The following is a 22,795-nucleotide window of genomic DNA, read 5'->3' as shown; positions in this document are numbered from 1 at the left end:
AGGGGCGCCGGCTGGGTTCGGGCGTGACCACCTGACTACGGGGACGCAGGACAATGGATACCGCGACGACTGCGCTGCAAGGGTCGTCTACCTTCGGAGATCACTGAAACCTGTGCGGCACGTGTATGTGAGCCCTCCTCCTCCAAGAGGGCGGGTCATCTTCAATGACGTCGAACTATAACTTCGAGCGGAGTGCTTATAAGCACCGATTGTCGGCTGCTAGAGTGTGCTCGTCGTCGTGCTCTGTGCTCGAAATGTACTCGTGAGCTGTGTGTTCGTATATAAGCTGTTTGCTGTATGCTCGTCTTGCGCGCTCGATGTGGGAGTCACGCTAGACTGTGTAAACGTAGCTCATGTTCAACTGTAAATACTGCAAATAAATCCTGCTCGCCTAGTCCTGTCGCCCCAAGTTCCTCCGATCGTCCTACAAGCCCGACTCCAAATCTTACAAATGGGGCCCTATAACGTAAAACTATTCCAATATGTTTCTATTCCAATTTCCTGACGTCAAATTTGCGTAACCACCGACGCAAGCACCGGGCGGTCACCCATAGGGTTGTCTGAACAGACCAATCAAACGCTCTCCTCGTTCATAGGACGTCCCTTTTGTTTGCTTGAAAAACGAATAACATTGCCTACACTGAGCGGCTTGTTGTATCTAATTGGCTCACAAGAAGCGAGGAGAACGCTCAAGTGGAGAGGGATTCGATGGGGCCGAGCCACTGCACTGAAAACCGATAACCGGATGAAGAGGGTGGTGCTGGCGTCTGCGATTGGTCGGCTTTCCCTTACTTAGCTTGAGGTGGCTGGTCGAAAATCGCGGCGGCATGCAACGGAAGCTTAAGAATGACGCTAAAATTTACCCTCAGCAAAGAAGAGTTGGCAGAATGAGGTAGTAAACGTGCCGAAAGTGCTTGAAAACGTTACACGGTCACGCAAGAAGTTTTATTATACGCAAATACACCCATGCTCTCCGGCAGGTGCGAGTAGCCAGCGTCTCCGCGATCGGCGGCAGCTATCTTTTATTCCTTTCGGAACGGGGCAGCCTGCGGCTATTCCGAAAAAAATTCAGTTTTGTTCGGCATATTAATGCATCTTTATCGCGTACACGTCACTTTGACGCGGTGAGTTCGTGCGGTTTTGTGACGTCGCGTGACAGGCAGGTGAAGTGGTTGCAGCCCGAAAACTTTTCACCAATAGCCGAGGGCTAATGGCGAAAAGGGGTCGAATCAGAAATAACTGTTTTTCTTTTTTCTGTCAAATCATGCATAATCAGTGTGCACACATCATATCAGATGGGGAGGTATTGCGGTTTTTGTAACGTCGCGTGACAGACAGGTGAAGTGGAGGGTGGTCGAAAAAAGTTTTTGACCAATCGCGGAGGGCTGATAGCAGAATTGGAATAGAAAAGTTTGGAATAGTTTTACGTTATAGCGCCCATGGTGGCAGCGGCGAGATCGACGCCAAACCCTTACAATGTTGTAGCACAGTCGTAAATTCTGGTATGCATTCTTTTAAGACGCAGCGAAACATCTGACCTTGCGCTGTAGTCTTTGCCCTATAATAGGTTCAATGACAATCGTTTCAATTTTATTGCCACACAGTGCTTCAAGCACATCACACACACAAAAAAAAGAGATGTTGCGTCGCTTAATACACGACCCGCATGCATTCGGGTCTCGCGTTCGTAGTGTGTCAGCGCACATGACGCTGGCCGCTATGAAGCGCGGCCATCTGCTCGGGCGACAGTCCTCGCATCGTCAGGTAGGTCGCGGAGAAGTTGCCGGTCCGAAAGCGTTCGTTCACGACCGCGGCCGCCTCGCCGTCGCCGCACGGTCCGACGCCGTCCAGGTGCGTCGGCACGAGTCCCGCCTGGCGCGCCAGGGGTCCCGTGACCAAAAGCCCCTCGTCCTGGTCCACGCTCGCGCTGTCGAACGCCGGCTGCAGGCGCATGAAGTCTTGGGACCTGGCCGCGTACGCGCAGCCTTCCAGGTGACCGCGGTGCGCAGAGGCGCGGCCGAACACGCGCGGTCCGGGCGCCCAGCGTTCCAGGACGTCCAGCAGCGCGAGCACTCGCACGTGCGTGTCGTCGGTGACGCGCACGGCCCACTGCAGTCCGTGCAGGTGCATGGGCACCCACTCGACGATCAGCGCCGCCATCGAGGACGGCTTCAGGCGCACGCCGGATGCCTGTTTCTGGGCCACGATGTCCTTGAATACTTGGTACTCCTTCTGCGCAAAGTTTGCAATGGCGATAGCACACGCGAATCCTCCAAACTGACGCCAGGCTATTATGCACGAGGACAGCACAACCATCATATTGTCGCCTTGTTGTGCGCGCAATGGCGTAAAGAGCCCGGCTACACTGGTTTTCACATAAGCGACCTCTTGCGAAGTGAGCAAGCAGAGCGCGGGAAATCGAGGATTTACGTGTTCTTCAGCCCAAATTATATCTAGGGTTACGACTCGCCTCTGCGGCAAACGATTGGCGTAAAGAGGCCGAAACGACGACGACAATGTGGACGTGAAAGACGGCGAGACGCCCAACGAGTGCACGAATTGGAACGAGCGCACAGGCACTATATAGTAGGAGCGAGCACCGAAATGTACCGAGCGCCGGCCGCAAGCCAAGCGAGAGTCTAGTCCCTTTATCTCCGGGTCGAGAGTGTTTCTGATGATGATGGTGGTGACGATGATCTGTAGCTGTGCCCTTTGCATGGCAGTTGTAAATGCCCTAGCCACTGAACCTTAAAAAAAATGGGGGGGGGAGGAAAGCAGCTATAAAAAGCGCCCCTCACCGGCAGTGTGCAACTCTCAGCACAACTTTTGAGCGTTCGCTCTCGCTCTTGTTGAGAAGCTTGTCGCGCTGACCGCTCTTTACGTAGTAATGTAATCAAACGTTTTGTTATTCGTTACGTGACCTCGTCTCTGTCTGGGCCCCTCTCTGCGCTGATGGTCAAGCTCCATAGCACTGGGGAAGATGCAGGGAAAGCGGGATTAACTGGATAGTTAAGTCCTAAATAGGGCGCTTTCGTCTTTCAAGGGACTAACTACAGGAGTCTGTACGTGCCGTGTGCAAATTTCCGGGAGTCCCTGGTCGGAAAGAGAGCAACGGGAGGACCAATGGCGACAGTTACTCCCCATGTACTCAGTTGTTTACTTCCCATTCATCGAGTGATGCGGCGAAAATGGTATTGTTTATAATTCGTGAATAATTTGAAGTTCGTGCAATGTCTACTGAACTACTTGCAAAGCAGCATTTTGCCTTTCCATGGGAAAATTGCGTGTAATTCAAAAAGCGGAATGTAAACAGCCCTGCACTTCGTGTGCACATCATAAGTGAACAGTACACATTAAATGCGCAAGTAATTGATGCACTGCCAGATGTCCTTGGTCAATTGCACCTAAATTCCTTTCGTTCCAAGCAGATTACAAACGTAAGTAAAGCGATGTGTAGCTAAAACGGGGCACGCTAAGCGACACAGCAGACGACCTTTCTTGGCCCCGTTTGCGCTCGCGACCCGTACATCACGTGCATCAGTTTAAATCATCCTAGGAATAATCGGACTGCTTTCTTTTTGTAGTCGCTATGGTTGCAAGTACACAGAAAGCTAGACTCTGCCCGCATAGCATACAGAAAACGCCGAGCTTCTTTTGTACTGCGGCACCTGCGTTTAGATGCTAAACCAGGGGAGGTATTCTGTGCACGCGCAGCCCCGCCCAGCCAATCAGTGCTTCAGCAGCAGACGAAATGGACATGTCCACTAGGTGGACTTTTACAGAAAACCTCCCATGGGCTCAGTTTCGTTTCTCATTAACCGAGTTACCGTCATGTGGTGGTTAGAGTAGCTGACTTGTGAACGTTGGAATCCTACTTTGGGGCACTCTTCTTTTTTTTTTCAGCGCAACAGTTTTTTTAAGAGCGTATAAATAGCTAATTCCATTAATTATTTCTTTGAGGCGAGTCGGAAGCAATGATCGTTACTCCCTTGAGGTGCATCAGAAAAGAGCAATGGTTAGTCCCTGAAGGACTATCCGCGTGGGGAGTAACATATCCACCCCATGCATTTACACTCCAAAAGGAAGAATGGTTGTGTCATGTGAGTTACTCCCCTAAAGGAGTAACCGCGACACACCATTTTTTTGGTAGTGTGTGGTCCTATGTGCCCGTTACAACAGTGCTGACAGTGCGGCCATTTGTAATAGAAGACAAAGTGAAGCGAGAGAAAGCATTTGGAAAGTTAATTCTTATGTTTATTTTAAATGTTAAGGTAATAGGGTAAAGGGAAATGAAAGGGCTCGGAAAGATAACTTGTCGCAGGTGCACGGGGACAAACCCACGTATGCGCATGACGTGTTCGGTGTTCCACGTACCACGGTGCCATCTTTCCGGCCGTTTACTTGGGTGTCATTGTACAAAATTAGCCCCGGAAGCGTTGGCCAGCGTCGCTCAAGGCCAGTGCGGTGGCTGTGGAACGTCTTTTCAATCGCTAGAGCCACGTTGTACGCAGGAGGCTGGCCAATAAACCCTCGTACGCCACCGCATCGAGATCACCAAATTTGCGGCCCTCGCTATAGAATGGTCAGGCGGTCTGCACATTGAGAGTGCATCCTGTGTTTTCCCAAGTATATATGTACCTTTACGACATTGATTTTCTAGCCGTTGTTCACTGGCATCCACCGAACATTACATTCACATTTCGTCTACAATACTTAACATCCAAGACATCAGGCACGCTAGGTATGAGTCCGCATTTATTTCTTGACCGACACTACGACAGGCTAACAAAATATTTAGTGGTTTGCGCGCCGTTTCCACACGCCATGCATCACGTTTACTGAATGAACTACATAAAATAACTCAAAGGACTCATTTGCGTACTGCTTGTTTTCTGACAAAAAATTACTTGACATATTGTTGTAAAATTATGCACGTATTTGTTCATTATATATATGTTCTCGTTCTCATATGCTATATGTATACCATGTATGTACTACGTTTTAAAGTGAAGCTTTCTTTGCCTCTTACTTCGACTTTCCCACTGCTGTGGCTTCTGCTGCGGCTGCTGCCGCTGCTGCTGTCTGGCACACTGCGACGGGGGGTGGTACGGAGCATGTGTATACGTGGCAGGAGTGCGGCAGAGAGAAAAGGCGACGCGAGAAACTCGTCTGGACCACTACACCACATCGAATGTGCACAAGGGCCTCTCGAGCCCTCTGGGCGTTGCCACATTGGCCTCTTGACAGCTGTAATTATCCGTAACCCCTCGAAAAAGCATTGCAGAAGTTGCAGCGCTTACCTTTCTGCTAACGTGCAAGTGCAGAGGAAAGTTAGATAAAATGACAGAGAGGAGGGGGAGAGGAAGCAGGGGATGGGTAGAACCAATACAGTCGCGAAACGAGTGAATAACAGCCTTGCCACTCCTGGCTCGCAGTTCCTATAAATGGGGCTGGAGAGGGAGGAGGCGACGTGAGAAAGATCGTAAATCTTACTATACTATACACGACAACGCTTTCCCAAAAACTGGATAAATTTAAATTCAACGTACGGTACCGTACGTTTCTGCTATTTCTGAATAATAAACAATAAGCAGACTTCTCAAGCAGACAACGCAGGGCGTGCAGAAGAAAAGCCGCCTTAAAGGGCACCATAGGGTCTATGCGACACCACGGAAGCGGTCGCACGTCAAATCAGCCCTTCTGTGCTCGCCCCGGTAGCATTTCGGCTATCGCATTGCTCGAGGTCGCGGGCTTGATGCCGATCGCGGCAGCCGCATACCAACGGGAGATGATGATGATGATGAAAACGTTTTAAATAAAAAAAAGAATGGGAGAGGGGAGTTAGGAGAAGGGTGGTCGGATTCTTATTCCGGAATTCCGTTGGCCAAGGCCGCCGTCCTAGCTCTTTCCACGAGGGCTCGCTGGTCCTTGAGGGTTGAGCTGGACAGGGCTGCCTCCCATCCTTCCCACGTTGGGTGTTTTATAGTTTCTAAAGCACTATTAGCCTGGCAGGCCCATACCATATGATACAAATTGCGCTTATCGTGACGAAAATACCCGGGCCCAGTTAAGGGATTAGACAAATCAGAAGAATGCCATTTACGAAGGTTACAAACCCTGTCATTTAATAACCCAGTGAAGCTACATGCTATTGAGCCACAATCTTTTTCGGCCGAGTGTAAATTCTGCGGGCAGAAAGCAGATTTGTATCATATGGTATGGGCCTGCCAGGCTAATAGTGCCTTAGAAACTATAAAACCAACGGGAGAGAAATAAAAAAAAACGCTAGTACACTTACATTTAGGGACAAGTTAAAGAACACCAGGGCGTCAAAATGAATCCGGAATCCACCCCACGGCGTGCCTCATAATTCTATTGCGGTTCTGGCACGCGAAGCCGCATAGTTCGATTGAAGTTTACTACTTCTGCCACGATGCGATGTGCCATGTTAGACGATGACAATGCTCAACCTTCTCAGATATTATGAAGTACGGCGCACAACAACGCCTCAAGCGAACACCTCCCCCAGTGTGTTCTGTGTACTACGCAGAGACAAACAGCAGCAGTGTAAGCAAAGTAACGTTTAAGATCAGCTCATCACTCTCGTCTTGGAATAAACGTTGAAGTAATTAAACAATCGCCGTCAATCCCCGCTAACTATCGTCAATGAAAACAGACAGCACAGAAAGCTTCGCTTACATCGATTCCCACAGTGCGTATAGGATCTGCATATTTTATCTCCCTGTAAACTCTTGGCATTTTTCTTTTAGAACGTAATGTGAAGCCGCATCAATGTGTTGTCGACGAGGACTCTGTGTGTATTGCAGTCCTTATGGCCTTGTTTTATTATTATTATTTTTGTTTGCATGTAAGTGGTGTACGCGTAGCCTACTGTTCATCCCCAAAGCGGGAGTTTCAGGAGTCGAGTTTCTGTCGAACTGCAGGTTTTTTTTCTCTAGCTTTTAGTGTTTGCTCCGCCATCACAATCATACGATCAGAAATAGCTTTTGGTGTTGTTGTTGTTATTATTATTATTATCATTATTACCAATCACCATCGTCACCGGAATTGCCCTATATAACTATTCTCGGACACTCTTCTTCAAACAACCGCTTTGAATTAGCGACAAGCTTTTCCTTTCCGATTTCATTCCCTGGTGGATGTACAACGACAGCACGTCGCTCAAACGAAGCTTCACCCTGATGGCGGCAACCTCCTTGCGTTCGGCCGGCAGTGTCAGGAGAAAGACGACGCGCAGGGTGCAGTTGGGGTACTGGCCCAGCCGGCCCCAGGTGGCGCGGATGGCGCTCCGTTGCGCGCTGCGCTCGGGTGCCGTGGGCACGAGCACGTTGAGCCTCGGACAGAGCGTCCAGGTGCCGTACACGTCCATCGCAATGTCCGGGAAGTCCGGCAGGACGGACCCGTCGTCGCGTCCGGACGGCGGTTGCCCTGGCGCCGTGCGCCACACCAGCCGACCTCCCAGCGGCCGTCGAGACTCGCAGTTTGCGCAGCCGATGACCATCTCGGCCCTCGGACCACTGGCTGCGAGCGTGATAGCCTTCGCGGGCGGCGCTTTGGTCGCTGTGGGAAGATTGATTGACAGGTGGACTGACTCATTCATTTACTGATTGACAGGCTGACTGACTCATTCATTTACTGACTGACTGAATGAATGACTGACTGACTGACTGACTGACTGACTGACTGACTGGCTGGCTGGCTGGCTGATAGATAGATAGATAGATAGATAGATAGATAGATAGATAGATAGATAGATAGATAGATAGATAGATAGATAGATAGATAGGTTTTAACGTACGAAAGGAACACCTGGGCTGTGAGCGCAAGCGTAGTGGTGGGCTCCGAATTAATTCGGCCTCCAGGGGCTCTTTAAAGGGCCCCTCACCAGGCACTATAGCAAATTTTGATTATACGCTGGAAGTTGTTACGTGTCCTCTAGGGAGCGTTCTGCCGCAAAAATTTTTCACGTTGGCTCATTAATAGCCTAGATATAAATATTTCAGTGCCACGAGCCCATGATTTCAGCAGGCGAGCTCCACTGCATAGCGAGACTCTCTCTCCACTCAGCTCGTCTGCTATTAATATTATTAGCATATTAATAAATCTCTAACGCGTCCGCGTCACTTTGACGCGGTAAGTTTTTGCGGTTTTGTGACGTCGCGTGAGAGGCAGGTGAAGTGGCTGCAGCCCGAAAACTTTTGACCAATAGCCGAGGGCTAATGGCAAAAAGGCGTCGAATCAGAAATAACTATTTTTGTTTTGTTCGGTCAAATTCTGCATAATCAGTGTGTACACGTCATATCAGATGGGGAGCTATCGTCGCTTTCGTGACGTCGCGTGACAGACAGGGGAAGTGGGGGTGGTCCAAAAAAGTTTTGGACCAATCGCGGTGGGCTGATGGCAGAATTGGAATACAAAAGTTTGGAATAGATTTACGTTATAGCGCCCATTGTTAGGACTACAAACAGTTTTGTGATGGCGTTCTACTATATTAAGTGAAACAGATTTGCGCTTGATATATCTCGTCAAGTGTCGCCTTCAATCGCGCAGAGGACGTCTTTAGTCTACTTGGCAGTGTTTCACAGCCAGCTGACTTCCGCTGATAAGCAACTGCGTAGGCTCCGCCATCTAGCTATACGGATCTGGTGAAACTACCTTCGCAATATTTACTTATTAATTTAATTATTTACTGATATGTTCACAGTGCCTTACAGCCTCCTCATTGGAGTATAATGGAAGGGGGTAACATCACTAATTGGAGTACACTAAAATTAACAAATAAAATACATATATCTGGAAAATGCATAACACCAGACTATTTTGTCTTCTAGTGTATGGCATAATTCGCGCGCAGTGGCTTGATTGGTTGTCAGTGACTATTTAAATGGCACCAGCCTGGAACCTGGAATAATTAAACGTAGTTGGTAGTTAGCCCTCAGAGAGTGTGCGTTCCTCTTCTTTTCCGTGCGCTTGCTTTCCTGGCAAACACGATGCTTAACCAAATGTCTCGAATCCAGAAGTCAGTGATGTGTTTTCGACGCGCGCTGCTTCTTCGAAATGACATCTTTTTTTAGGAAGCTACGCAAATATTTCGTGCGGCACACTTTCATTCCTGAGCCCAAAATCCCTTTTGAATTCCGAGTGAACGAACGCAGCAGCATTGTAGCCAGGCAAGGCCGCGAAAACTTTGCCTTAACGCAAGACTCCTGGTTCTCGAAATTTCGAAACCAAGAATGTGCACTCACTCGCGCGGTCTGCAAGAATATTCCCTGTGGTGCCGTTGTTGTCGGGAAGCTGGTCGCGGTCTACCGGAGCCGTCTCGCCGAGCAGCACGGCCACAGCAAGGGCAGTCGCCAGCAGCAGCGGAAGCAGCACGAAGATCGAGAACTGGACGTACAACACGCAGCCCTGCGACACAGCAGGCCCCCTCGACGTTCACATTGTACGTCCTTGCGTCGTCATGATCGCCACAATAATTATCGTGATAATCGTCTTTATGGCTGAAATGTGCCGGAATCTTGAAAAAATGTACGATCACTGCATTCGATCGGCACAAACATATATGGCGTAGAACCTTGGAGGTCAACAGAGAAACTCTGCAAGACGTTATGGACGCCATGTATACAGCGTGAAATGGAGCGCAAAATTTTGGGCGTAACCACCTCCAGAGAAGGGAAGATGGCGGTGTCGATTAGATATCAAACGGGTGTCGCGACATTCTATTAAAAAAAAAAACAAAAAAAACACAGAAGAAACGAAGTTGGGATAATGCGTATACGGCAGATAACCGAGGATCTACTGCAGGAGTTGCAGAACGAGCGCCAAGGAAAGGGAAGAGCAGTCGACGACGGCAGAGAATTAGGTTCATTGAAGAAACCAGGAAATTTGCAGGCGTATTTGGAGATCGCTGGGAGAGGCCTCTGTCCTGCAGCGGATAGAAATAAGTTGATGATATTTCGGAACGGCTCAAAAGATACACCATGTCTCCCAGTTCGCGTATGGTCGCAGAAAACTTGTCGAGGGTAAGAACTGAAGATGAAAGAAATGATCGTGGGTATGCTTTACATTCAATCTGTCACGCAGACTTAAGTAAAGATGCCGTCATCACGGCGTCAGCGCTATATATTGTTTAAGCTTGGCAATACGTTAGGACAATTATGCACCGCCGTCCTGAGAAAGAAAGAAGACAGTTTACACCTTACAAATGCCCAAAGCCTGCCAACAAGTATGAGGATTGCCCCATAGTGGAAGTAGCACTTCATATAACTGCTTTTAGCAACGGTCGCTTCTATGTATACGGCAGAGAGATGTTACAATTTGTAGTACACACTTGCAGCTGTACTCCGAACTCTTAAGTTAGCGAACGTCGATTTAGGCATAGGAATTTAGAAGCTCGCGTAGGGATCGAGACCTGACGTATCATTCATAGGGCTAGCACGTATATGTAAGTAAACCCTCGAATATCTTGCAAAAAAAGAATAAGGGGGAATTCTCATGCATAAGCCATTATCGTTCGCGATTAAAGTACAGTGCGAGATGGCAGTAGAGATGATATACAGAGAGACGAAAACGACTGACATTTTACGCGACTGTGTTACAAACGAGACGCCGCACTGCTTAAAGACTCATTGCTCGAACGTTGTGGACAATTGTTCGATGGCTGTGCAATTCACACATATCGGAGCAACCTCGATTAAGCCACGTACGCGCACACCCACCAGATCGATGCGACCGAAGAGGAGACGCTTCCTTTGCACGGTCCACCATAGCCAGCTGCGGCGCAGCATGATCGGCACGGCAGGCGCACGTTGGCGGGGACCTCTGGTTGTCGGGGCGCGCTTTCGGTTTCTGGCCCCGGTGCGAAGAAATCAGCAGCGAACACAGGCTCGGAGCCGCCTGCATATTCTTCTTCGTCTTCGCCTTTCTGCATACCCATTGTAGAGGTTGTCCAGTAAACATTATGGCTCATGCCCACTGTGGGGCTTTGGCCAAAGAAATCGGTGGATTATTGCAAGCGGTAATCGAAAATAAATTTTCAGCACTGATGTAGCCGTAATCGATAGGGATAAACGGTGCAAGACATGCGCGACGATACGCACCACAAGTAACGAGATAGCTGAAGAAGTAGCCATAGCGCTCGCAGCAGCTCAGACTAACGCAACCGTGATAGTCAGCGACTCTCAGACGGCAATAAGAAACTTTGCCAACGGCCGAATCTCCCCGGAGGCACTACGAATTCTTCTTGCAGGAGGGCAAAATTACAAAAGAAAGATATATATCACCTGGACACCCGCTCACACCCTCGCGGAGGACGGCAACAACGAGGCGGCACATGACGCGGCTCGAGGGCTTACGGACCGAGCCGCAGTCGCAAGTGACGCCCCGACACCCTCCGGACGTGACGGTGCGGTAAATGAGTGGGAGTGGGAGGACAGAATGACAACATATAATGACATTACGAAACATTATAGGTTACAGAGGTGCATATTCCCGCGACCTCACGCAAAATTGACAAAAAAGCAGTCTGTCGCATGGCGGCAGTTACAAACTAGGACGTACCCGAATCCTGCGCTCTCGCACATCATATATCCGGATGTATATCCTACGGACAAATGCAGAACATGTGAATCCAGAGCCACTCTGGAGCATATATTATGGGAATGCCGAGGGGTAAATAGCAATAAAGAAAACGCGGTCTCTAGCAGCAGCCTTCGCACGCGCTGGGAAGCCGCGCTGCTCAGCCCCGCCCTCGAAGATCAATTATGGGCCGTCCAGCGGGCCGAGGATGCCGCCAGGACCCAAGAACTCCTGGCCGTCACCTAGGCGGGCCCTTTGGCCCTCCCCACCAACTCGCAGGGCACACAATAAAGTTCTTTCCTCCTCCTCCTGATGTAGAGTAAATGACGCGGAAAGGCAAACTAACATAATAAAGTGAGAGCAGTAACAGTATGCATGGCCATATAATAATTAATGCTAAAGGGAAAAAAAAAGAGGGGTAAGCGATACAAGTTTAATAGGTAAGTCGGTGAAACTCAGTAACTATCTTGTGGACGGCGGACCAAGTGTTACTGCGACAGAACCTCCGAGTCAAGGCTGCAAATAAAGAAAAAACAAGATATCGTAAATCCAGGTCTCAATCCGGGCAAGTGCCTTTCACTGAAATTTCTGTAGACGAAAATGCCGTGTGCTTCCCCCTTCTCCAGAAAAGTGCGTGCACCCCTCCCCAACTCCTGACAAAAAAAAAAAAGAACCTGTTTATGACACTCCTCTAGAATACACGAAAAATAGATATTGATGGCTCGTATGAGAGGCCGTACTGCTACCACATACTCCGCTAACTTCTGTGCGGAGTTTCCTTACTGTTTGCTAATTCAGCGAAAGTGACTGCCATCTGAAAAACACCCTTCGACACACTTGGCCACACTCGTCGACAGCGTCGCACAGAGCTAACGTTCGATTTTATTGCGAAGCATTCTTCTCCGAGTGCAGCCATCCTTCTTAAAGTGAAGCTTTCTTTGCCTGTTCATTCGACTTTTTCACTGCTGCTGCTGTAGCTGTCTTGCACGCCGCGTCGGGAGGTGGTTCAGAGCGCGCATATACATTGCATATACATACATGGCAGGAGTGTTGCTGAGTGGAAAGGCGACGCGATAAACTAGTTTCGACATTTACATCCCATCGAAAGTGCATAAAGCCCTCTGGAAATCCCTGGCCGTCACCACAGCACCTACTTTACAGCTATAATTATCCATGACTCACCGCAAAAAGCATTGCAGAAACTGCAGCGCTTACCTTTCTACTAAAGTGCAACAGTCCAGAGGAGGGGTAGGCAGAATGGTAGAGAGTAGGTAGGGAGATGACGCAGATAATGGGTAGAACCGATGCACTCACGTAACGAGTGAATGCATGAGATGAGGCAGATAATGGGTAAATAATGGATAATTGAGCCTTGCCACTTGTTGCTCGCAATTCCCATACATGTGGAGATGGCGGGAGAGGCAAAAGGCGACAGGAGAAGGCAAGGAAATGCTACTACTCAGCAGGACCGCGGTTGCAGAGAAAAAAAAATGATAAATTTAGGTTCAGGGTGTGGTAAGGTACGTTTCTGCTATTTCTGAAAAATAAACATCACGCAAATTTGTCAGGCGGATAACTGACGCAGGCGGTGCAGACGACGCAGAGCCGTCTAGGCCACGTTACGGAAGAGGTCGCATTTCAAATCAACACTCGCGTGCCCACCACGGTAGCTTCGCGCCTATGCCATTGGTCGAGGTCGGGGGTTCTATTGCAACCCCGCCAGCCGCCTTTCGACGGAGGAGAAATACAAAAGCTCTTGTGTGCTATGTACACGACTCGAGGGGGTCACAATTAATTCAGAGTCCGCTGCTACGGCGTGAATAACAATTGTCGTGTTGGCACGTCCAGCCCCATAGTTCCATTAAAGCGTCCACGCAAAAGGTTGTCGCAGCTGCGTCATTCCGGCGACATAGCGGCGCGCGCACGCACGCACCCGCACATCCATGGCATCAGTTGTCAAAATCAGCAGCGTATGTGCTTGAGGGCACACTTTATTCTGTTACGCTAAAGCTCAGAGAAAACCCTTTTCCAGCGTTTCTACCATCCATAGACCGACCGCGGCGTCCACCATTTGCGCGCGCCGGCGCTCGGGTGTCTAGGGGGCCACGCAGCTGTGCGCCCGGTTCCTAGCGATACCTTCAGCTGGCGCTCGCCTCCGCCGCATCGTGGCCCACGCAGGAGGACACGTTTCTATCAGAAAGCCCGCCTTCGTGCACAGCGTTCGCGGCCAGCGTTTCCCGGTAAACATTGCGGTTACATACGCTCCAGTTGCCGGGAAGCGTGAGAAGCAGTCAGGTATATTTGAATACTGTCGCGTTCCGCTCGTAAAGGCGAAACTTAAGCGTCCTTCACATGTTTTCTTGTGTAAACGGCGAATTCATTTTGTGATTACCAACTGATAGGTGTGCTTGTTCCTTTTAGGCGTGAAGTTTCAATTTTCACATTTGTGACCGTATTATTCTTACTTGGTGTCTCCATCAGGTCAGGGACGCACAGGACCACTTCATGCTAGCAAGCGTAATCAATGAGCGCATTAAAATATAATTGAGATACGTCCACCGTTCATGGCACAACTATCGTTAGTGAGAAAGGGTGACATGCTGCTTTATTATCGCATGTCGATATGCCCTAAGCAAGGAAGCCGCCATTCCACCTTTTTTTTTTCTCGCAGAAAGAACGCGCGCGAGATTGATGTCTGATACGTACGTCGAGAACATTCCTCCTTTAATTAAATGACAGTCGCCGTCGTATGCACCTGCGACACACAAGCGTTTTCGACGTCAGCTGCCGTCTCGCATCGAAGTGGCGGGCCTCCATCACTTCCGGTCATCCCACGAACCGAGCTCTATCGTCGTTGCGCCACCAGGGAGCAGCACCGGGGCGTCTGAAGCGCCATCGGTCCCATCGGAGTTGTCCCCTAGTCCATCGGTCGCGCTCGCCCCGGGCCATTCCTCAATTAAATGCCGCGCTGCTGGCACCGATGTGTCCGAGGTCGCCCCGCTCGTCGAGCCTTCGGACGCGAGCGTGTCGCTGCTGGCGTCGCCATTCGTGGTGGCGGCTGCGCTCGTCTCCCCGCTCGTGGAGCTTTCGGACGCGAGTGTCTCGTTGCTGGCGTCGCCAGTCGCGGTGGCGTCTGCGCTCTCGTTCGTCGTCGTCTGGGAGCCGCGGTCAAGGGCGTCGTAATCGAGCCAGCCGCCGGCAGGCGGCGCGGGCTCCGGAAGTGGTGGCACCTCGCCTTCCCCGGTGAGAATTGGGACCGCGGGCTTCGCGGTGCGTGTGAAGTGGAACCTTCTGACCGTCGAAGGGCCGGACGTCCTCCGCGGGCTTCCGCGGTGGGCCGGCCGGAACACGATGCCCCCCTTTTCGCAAGAGATACAGATGTAACGCGAAAAATTAGTCTACAGCCGATGCTCCGTTCCACCGGCTTCGTGTAGTTCAGTGAAAGGTACGGGTCGCGCCAGCCAATCAGAATTTAGAACCATAAGGTCTCGTCCAATGATCGCCTGTGATTGGCCTCCGCGTGACGTGGGGCTTCACGGAAGGATCGGGGACGCACAATGTGTGATCAATCATCCCTTCTCGGATTGGGCCGCCGGTTTTTCACAGTGATTAGCTGACGCAAACCCTATAACCTTCGCTGTGCTGTCCAGAGTTCACGAAGCGACCGAAATAGCGTGCGTTGGACGCAAACACGCGCTGCAATAACTCTCTTGGTCGTTTAGAAAGGCAAGAAATCCCCTGTGATTACGATAGTCCCTAATTCGAAAGTTGAGCGCAGCTGTACACGCGTTTAGTTTCGCGATACATTGAGGCGTCGCACCGATCACCGCACCGAGTGGCAGAGCTACAACGCGTGCCCCACTATATAGACCAACCTCCTTGATATAGACCGACCACACAGTTGCCGCTTCCCGGAAACTGCAGCTTATGCTATGTTCACACTACGGTCGTAACGCGCGTAACAGCTCTTTTGGCGTATCGAACGTAACGGCTGTAAAAAACATTACGGCAGTTAAGCCGGCACCTTTGTTCACATTTACTGCTGCTTAAATTACGGCTTTTACAACAGGCCAATCAAATTTGGAGCTGCAGAATGGACGTCACCAGCGGTCCAATATGGCTCCTGCCAACATGCGAGCGCTGGCCGAGATCGAAGAAATTCACGCTCAAAACAAACTTATAGTCATGTATTCAATCGCCCAAAGGCGGCGAAGGCGACGCAGAAGGGTTTGGGTGCGGCAAGTATTTCTCGACAGGGCCACGGACGGCGATTTTCACAACCTTTTCGCCAAGCTCCGAGTTGGTGACGCTGCGATGTTTCATAACATCATGCACATGTCGTCCCAGCAGTTCCGCTTCCTTGAAAACCTAATGAGACCACTCATCGAAGTTCGGAGCACGCATCTGCGGCCATCGATTTCCTCGGCGGATAAACCAGATGAACTGAAAACAGTCTCGCAAGGCGCACTGCAAAAATTTTCACGAACACAGCCAATCGTGCGCACGGAATGGCGGAATGGCACTTCCCGCGCCCGGAGCTGTCTGCAGACGGGAGGACGGAAGTGTCGTCACCGGTTGTTGAAAGCCGAAAGCTTATCGGTCATTGGCTGTGTCGCAACGGTCGTAACATAACAGTCGTAAATGTTGCCGACCCTTCAACACTCTCACCCACGATTTTTGCGAGAATTGCGCACGTTGGTACCTTTACGTTCGCAGTCTGAACTAGACGCATACGCTTGTTGCGCTTCCGCTTACGTATGTTACGAAAAATCGGCGCCTTACGAACGTAGTCTGAACATAGCATAACGCAACTGTAATCTTTACCGAGAAACACTTGCGGCGAACGCTACGCGCGAAGGCGCGCTTTCTGCTTGCGCGGACGTATGCGCTGGTGCATGCTTCAAAGTGGCTTTCCCACTTCCTTCCTCACGTTGCCGCTGCGTCCTCCTCCCCCGCTTTCCTCCTCGCACCCTCTTCCCTCTCACCGTATTTAATCGCCAGCTGCGTGCGCTGCGCGTTTCTCTTTCCATCTGTCGCTGTGCTCGTACGCCGACATTCAGCGCCTAAAAAGCTGTGCTATAACATCTTCATGCTTACCTTTCCAGTCTTGTCGTTTAGTCTGCAACTATAGGGATTTTTCATCGCATCGTGATCACTAAAGGAACGCTTTATTACCAGCGAACATACTCGGAGATAGTGGAATGTGTCTACTGTCCTTTTGCCGATGCCAGGTCGTCCGCCTAGCATTCCTAGTAACCTCTGGCCGATTTCGGTTACATCGTGCGTGGGGAACGTCATGGAGAAGATGGCCTTGACACGCCTCGAGTGGCATCTCCACGTCTATAACCATCTTCCAGACACCCTGATCGGCTTCCGCAAGTACGTTAGCACCCCGCACGTTGTCCTACGTATATCAGAAGAGGTATGCCCATGCCAATAGTGCCCAACACCTCAGCATTGTCGGTGTTGACGTGGAGAAGGCTTTCGACATTGTGCTTCACGACTTACTTCGAAAAGCTTATCCATATCAGCAGGATCCGCATGATCCACTACGTCAGTGACTTCCTCACATACCTTATAATCCATACCGTGGAACCGGACTACCAGCCAGCCGTTCAAAGCCTACCCGGTCTAACGAGGTACCACTCAAGACTCCATGCTGCCTATAACTTTTTTCTATATGGCTATGAAAGACCTGCTCCTTGTTCTAGTTTACTTAACCTCTACATAAACGACCTACCGAGCATTCATTCCACATCTAACATAATAATGTACGCTGACGATACAAATATTTTTTCGCTAACGCTTCCCTGCAATACCTCGAGAAAGAAATTATTGAGTATTTAAATTTATTGGCTGACTGGTTGTACCTAAACAAGCTGCAATCTGATGTTAACAAAAGTAAGTATATATTATTTAAAGCAGCAAACAACAAATTACTTAGTAATACAACTATTTCATTTTAGATGAAGTACATAGACGAAGTGTAAACCACAAAATATTTGGGGGCCTGTTTTCAAGATAACCTGTCTTCGGACATTCAACTAAGTTAACCAATGAGTTTAGTAAAGTAGTAGGTTATATGTATACGATTAATGCTCTTGTTCCATTATGGTTAAAGAAAGCAATGTACTATGTCCTTTTTTACTCTAAGCTTACTTACTGTGCATTAATTTGGGGAACAACGACTACAAGAAATTACGAAAGATTGACACTTAAAAAAAAGAAAAGGTAATACGAATGTTTGAAAGCTATCGTGGTAGGCCGCGAGATCTATCGACATGTAACTTGTTTGACAAGCGCTCGTTGTTCCAAGCCAGCCAGGCATGCCAATATAGGTTAGTTTTACACATAAAAAGTAATAGTCTTCGCATCGTTAACCAACCTAATTTACCATTACGTTACCTATTGCGCAAACAAAGGAAGACACCACCATTTACCAGTACAAATAACGGACGTCAAGACCTGGACTCTCAAATACCGTGACTATTATATATTGTCGATCTGGAAACTGATTTTTATGCGCCCCAATTTAAAAAAAATTATAGAAGCTTCTTTGTTGAAGCGTGTCATATCCTACAAATAAACGTGCGCCCCATACTGTAATCAGCGCAAAAAAATATATTTTATATATGTATTGCTTTGTGTTTACCAGATGTACATTTAATTCCTGTGAATTTATTTTTATCATACAGTGCTAAGATGATTAAAGCATGCGATGTGGACAAAGCAACGCCACAAATAAATGTATTTTTTTTTCCACTTTACTGCCCAAGTTTGTCGGCTATATGTATATGTGTCAGGATACATTAGAAGATAGATAACATTATTCGCGTCGGCTTTACAGTCTGATTAGGCAGGCCTGTGTCGATATCGCTAAGACACCGACACAGAAAGCGCGTCTTGCGCGAGAGTGACAGCTTACGCAATAGGTATACGCGCTAAAGCGATCACCCGTAAAATAAATTATTAAACGCACGCTTGGCGATACGGACCATGCAGTACCAATGAAAATGCATTACGGAGCAACGCTAAATTTTGGAAGAGCAACACCAAAATACCTTAGGCTGGTGAACGTGTCATTATGGTTTCAACATGGTATTTTCATTATTTGGAGGGAGAAACGTTGCTGACTACGTCAGAAAATGAAGGACAAATTTCTTTCGAATTTTGCGTCGGGGCCTGACGGCGCTGGCTGGAGAGACACCAGCGACGTTGCAGCTCCTCGCTGTCGCAGAGCGTAGGCTGCCCCCCGGCCGGGCCACCTAAAAAGAACGTCGCTCAGAGGGGCGCGGCTATATGCGGGCGCAGCAGCCTCCCAGCTTCAATTACGCGCACTCTGGGTGCTGAATTTTTTCGTGCCACACTTCCGTGGATAATCGCATTTTTTTCCTGATGCAAAAGTTGATATGGCGCGTGCGGAGAGCTCTCTTCAATTTACCGATTACCATGAGTCCGTCGAAGTAAAATATATTAAAGTTAATTACCTTCTATCACGCGTCTCCACATGGTCGCCACTGCTCACGGCATGTCTCGGAAGGAATCGTCTTTTTTATTGACGCGAAAGCCTCAAAGCACCCATTTAACGAAAAAAGAAAACCGGTGTGCGGAGCCGCGAGCCGGCACCTGAATTCCCATTGGCTGCGACGCGCCGCGTCACGGGCGCTCCTCGACGGAGCACGGCGGGCGAAAGCGCGCGGGTGCCACAGCGCCAGGTGTTACTTGAGGGGAGAGGGAATCGCCGCAACGCCACGTCATCCTCGCTCTCGGAAGCCTGAGTTATCCGCGCGTTCCTTGCCCGCGTTCTAGCTTTGCCTGGCTAGTCGCTATAAAAATAATTTGTAAGAAAACAGAATATATTCGAAAGGGGAAACGTTGGCAGTAGTGAGTTTCGAACAGACGACCGCACGCTCAGAAGCTGAATGTCTTACCCACTGGGCCAACGCCGCCTATGTAGCGGCCCTGTGCACTCTGCTTCATGACATCATGCCGCTTGGACCGAAATTTGCATCGCCAAGCCCGTCGTGATGATAGCGCTGAAGTCAAAGTCACCGCGGCTGACTCGGGAGCGTTTCCATTAGCTTCTATGGCAGTCGGGCAAGGTCGCATGACGTAACGGATCGAAGTGCATCGGCCTTGTGCTATCCAGGAGACGTTGGCCAAGCGCCTCAACGCGCTCGTTGGCCGGCGAGGAGATCATAACTCGAAGGACTGCTCAGCGGCGTTCAATGGGACAATAATGTTTTCGCTTTCACAACTCCTAAAAAGTGCTTAGGTGTCATCGGATTTCATTAAAAACATTTATTTTTAAGTATTACTGAACCTCCTCGCAGAAAAACCGGTAAAATGCAGCTATGGTGGCAGCCTCGATGCTCACCCTCCGAGCTCCCGCGTTCCTGAAGCGTGCACACGCACGGCACGACTCCGTTCAAGTCGACGTCCGCGCATGAAAAAAATTCTTCGGCCATCAATATCCCTAATGTATTATCGGGTGCTGAGGTGTACATCTTTACAGGAGCTGTCCCTTATATATACTCGTGCATATTTGACGGAACGACGAACTAGAAATTTCACCACATCAATGATAACCGGACCACAGTGCACAGTGGAATTCAAGTGAAGGCCGACCTTGAGCTGTTAACGTTCGTTAATTCCATTCTATGACTCTGATTGGTAAGTCACGTGAAGTCACGCTGGCATTGCCGTGGAGCTACTTGTAGAACAGTCATTGAGTCAATACTGCTCAGTCTGTGTCTTTCTTAATATGCAACTCTACGCGTTTGTACGAAAAGATGATAGCCACGTGGAAGGAAAAACCGGTATAAGAATACACCTGAGCCCTGAATAAGCGCAAATAAGTAGTAGTTGTACTATGAAGTTGACGTCCTCTGAAAAAAAAAAAACGTTACCCTAGAAACCATCCTCGATTATTACCTGAGACAATGCGAAGCATTTCTGCCCTACACGTGGCGCGATTGCTGAACGAACTCACGTCCTCACGCGGATACGCTCAGTCGAGGAACGCCGCATGCGCGGGCCGCGACACTTTTATGACGTACGCACTCGGAATCAGGGGCAGGCACTACGCACAGCACCGAATTCGTCTTCGACGAGGTGCTTTTGAAATAGTGCGTCTGCGTCACGCAAGTTGCGGTCCTCCAATCGGCGACGTTTGGTCTCGGCGTCATGTTCAACGGTCGTCCGCTACACGCGTGTCTTTTAGCAGTATGTCGCTTGCCTTCTCGCTCGCGCCCCAGGACCGAGTGTATGACGTCGGCCCGTTGCTTCGCCTCTTAGCTGCCTCACCGATTTCGTACGCATTGCACGCCCCTGTCATCTCTGCAGAGCATTTGCGCTTTTCCGCTCCTCTACCGCTTGACACTTTCGAGGGCCCATTGTTGTATCTCCACGTAGAGGCCTACGTGCAACATAGTGCACCTACAGCGCAACCTGCAGCCACGTCCATTTGTGGCGTGCACGCCCGTGCGGGCGAATTGCGCACGGGGGCGCCCGCGCATCGGCGACAATCTCTGCGACCTCGGAGGGCCTCGCGTTTGACCTGCGCTCCGATTAGGAGAAGGATCTTTTCGCATTTAAAACAGACCTGGCAACATTGGCGCGGCCATTCGAAGACTATCTGGACTGTGGAGGCAGATGGGTGCACCAGCACAATGGTTACTCAGTAAGACACACATCCAGCTGATATTCGTGTCGTTTACAAGGTTCCACTTCCTTGACGAAGAATCTAGATTGCACATGCAGACCGAGACGTCCGCCTGAAAGACACCGCAAAAGATTAAGAGGCCGACAGGAAAATTGTCACTTGTCTCAGGACCAGTGTCTAGAGCGACATAAGCATTTCGTATTAAGGAAGCAGGCGGAGCTGTGTAAGTCAGCCCTCAGTCTTCCCTAGTGAGCGCTAACGGTTTGATATGCCTCTGCGGCGCTGCTCCTCTTGTCGAAGATGCAGACGTTGTCGCTTGAGACGTAGCGCCTGCGACCACAGGCAGTCGCGGACGCTGCACGGGGGTTCCGAAATGGTCCTAGAGGAAGTGGCGCTCTATAAGTACGATTTGGCTCCTGCGTTTGGGTAAGGCTCAGTTGTAATGGGAGCTTTACTCATAACACACTGGGCAACATAGTGCCACAAATAACCATCTCCCAAGGCAGGCTAAACGCATTCTTGGATAGCATCCAGGGTTGGCCCTTTATAATTCTTTTACAGCGCAGCTTTTAGCCTCTAGTTGGTCTAGATTTTTCGTGGCGTGTTCACACACACAAAAAAAATGGCTTCCAATAAAAAAAATGATTTTCACGTGACAGAATTATGTTTTCTCGTATATTCGAATTACAATCCGATGCTACAATGTCTGCTGGTTGCGTGTAAGTCATGCTTTACGAATTTTCGACGCATTTTACTTTGAGAAATTCAGTTAGTTCAATAACGCCCTTGCGCTACTCGGAGGGCCTACAAGAATGAGGATCTATGCTGCGCCAGCGGTAGCGCGAACTTGCGGCGGTATCGCGTCTTTTGCATTGTACGGTTTCCCGAGGTCCCACGTGCCGTAATCGACGGCGTTGCACACAGTGCGTTTCACATAGTGGCATCTGTGCGCACGATCTTGACTCTCCGCATAGTTGGAAGCGCGACTGCCTGCGAAGGAAGAGTGCGCAGGCTTCTGGTTGAAATCTCAGCTAGTGTTGTCGCGCCTTGCAGTTGATTGATACGCGCCGCGGCTGTCACTCTCTCTTACCGCCGGATCAGTGAAAATACCAGTTTTGAGGGAACACGATGCCAGCCTGAACTGGTCTAGTGTATACCTATGCAGTGCCCCTTAAACAAGATGCCACCGCACTCGCCGGTATACCTTGTAATTGGGGTCGCCGGGCAGCGGCTCGTCGGTATGGATTACGCCGCGTCGCTCTGACGTGGCCGTGGTTCGCCAGGCCCCGGCAACCCCTCCCAGGTAGCCCCTGTTGATGAGCGTCATGACGAGCGCGCTGGCGGACATGAGGGAGACCACGGTCAGCCCCAGGACCCAGTAGGAGGCCACTCGGCGCTCCAGTTTCGCGGAGCGCGGGGCCCCACGAGACTGCGACGTCCGGTCGTCGGGGCCCGCGTCACTCTTGCTTCTGCTGGGGCTCCAGGAGACGCTCCTCCGTGGGTGCCACATACTGCCAGTGCAGGCACGGAAGG

General features: G+C 49.9%; 2 protein-coding genes across 4 annotated transcripts in view; one reads left to right on the top strand and one right to left on the bottom strand.

Moving 5' to 3' along the window:
- Positions 1–22,795, top strand: part of LOC135917726 (uncharacterized) — a 104,283-nt gene that overhangs the window by 29,731 nt on the left and 51,757 nt on the right. The window contains exon 1 of one of the 2 annotated variants that reach the window (XR_010569383.1): positions 14,709–14,841. The exons of the other annotated variant lie outside the window; for it this stretch is intronic. The gene's annotated coding sequence lies outside the window, so the exon portion shown is untranslated. Of the gene's footprint in view, positions 1–14,708; positions 14,842–22,795 lie in introns of those variants that run through there. 2 annotated transcript variants of the gene reach the window in all.
- On the bottom strand, positions 1,574–22,589 carry LOC135917725 (uncharacterized). Of its 2 annotated transcripts, none has more exons than XM_065451296.1 (5): positions 22,467–22,589; positions 10,740–10,945; positions 9,267–9,429; positions 7,199–7,581; positions 1,574–2,232 (listed from the first exon to the last, which is right to left on the bottom strand). In XM_065451296.1, exons 2-5 carry the CDS (start codon positions 10,806–10,808, stop codon positions 1,696–1,698), a joined length of 1,152 nt encoding a protein of 383 aa, XP_065307368.1. In that variant the 5' UTR covers positions 10,809–10,945; positions 22,467–22,589; the 3' UTR covers positions 1,574–1,695. The 2 variants fall into 2 exon arrangements, with proteins under 2 accessions (XP_065307368.1, XP_065307369.1); XM_065451297.1 differs by having other exon boundaries at positions 1,574–2,229.

This window comes from Dermacentor albipictus, chromosome 3 (genome assembly GCF_038994185.2).
Source record: "Dermacentor albipictus isolate Rhodes 1998 colony chromosome 3, USDA_Dalb.pri_finalv2, whole genome shotgun sequence".
Lineage (NCBI taxonomy): Eukaryota > Metazoa > Arthropoda > Arachnida > Ixodida > Ixodidae > Dermacentor > Dermacentor albipictus.
The sequence above is the reverse complement of the archived record's forward strand: the minus strand, read 5'-3'. Positions and strand labels throughout refer to the sequence as shown.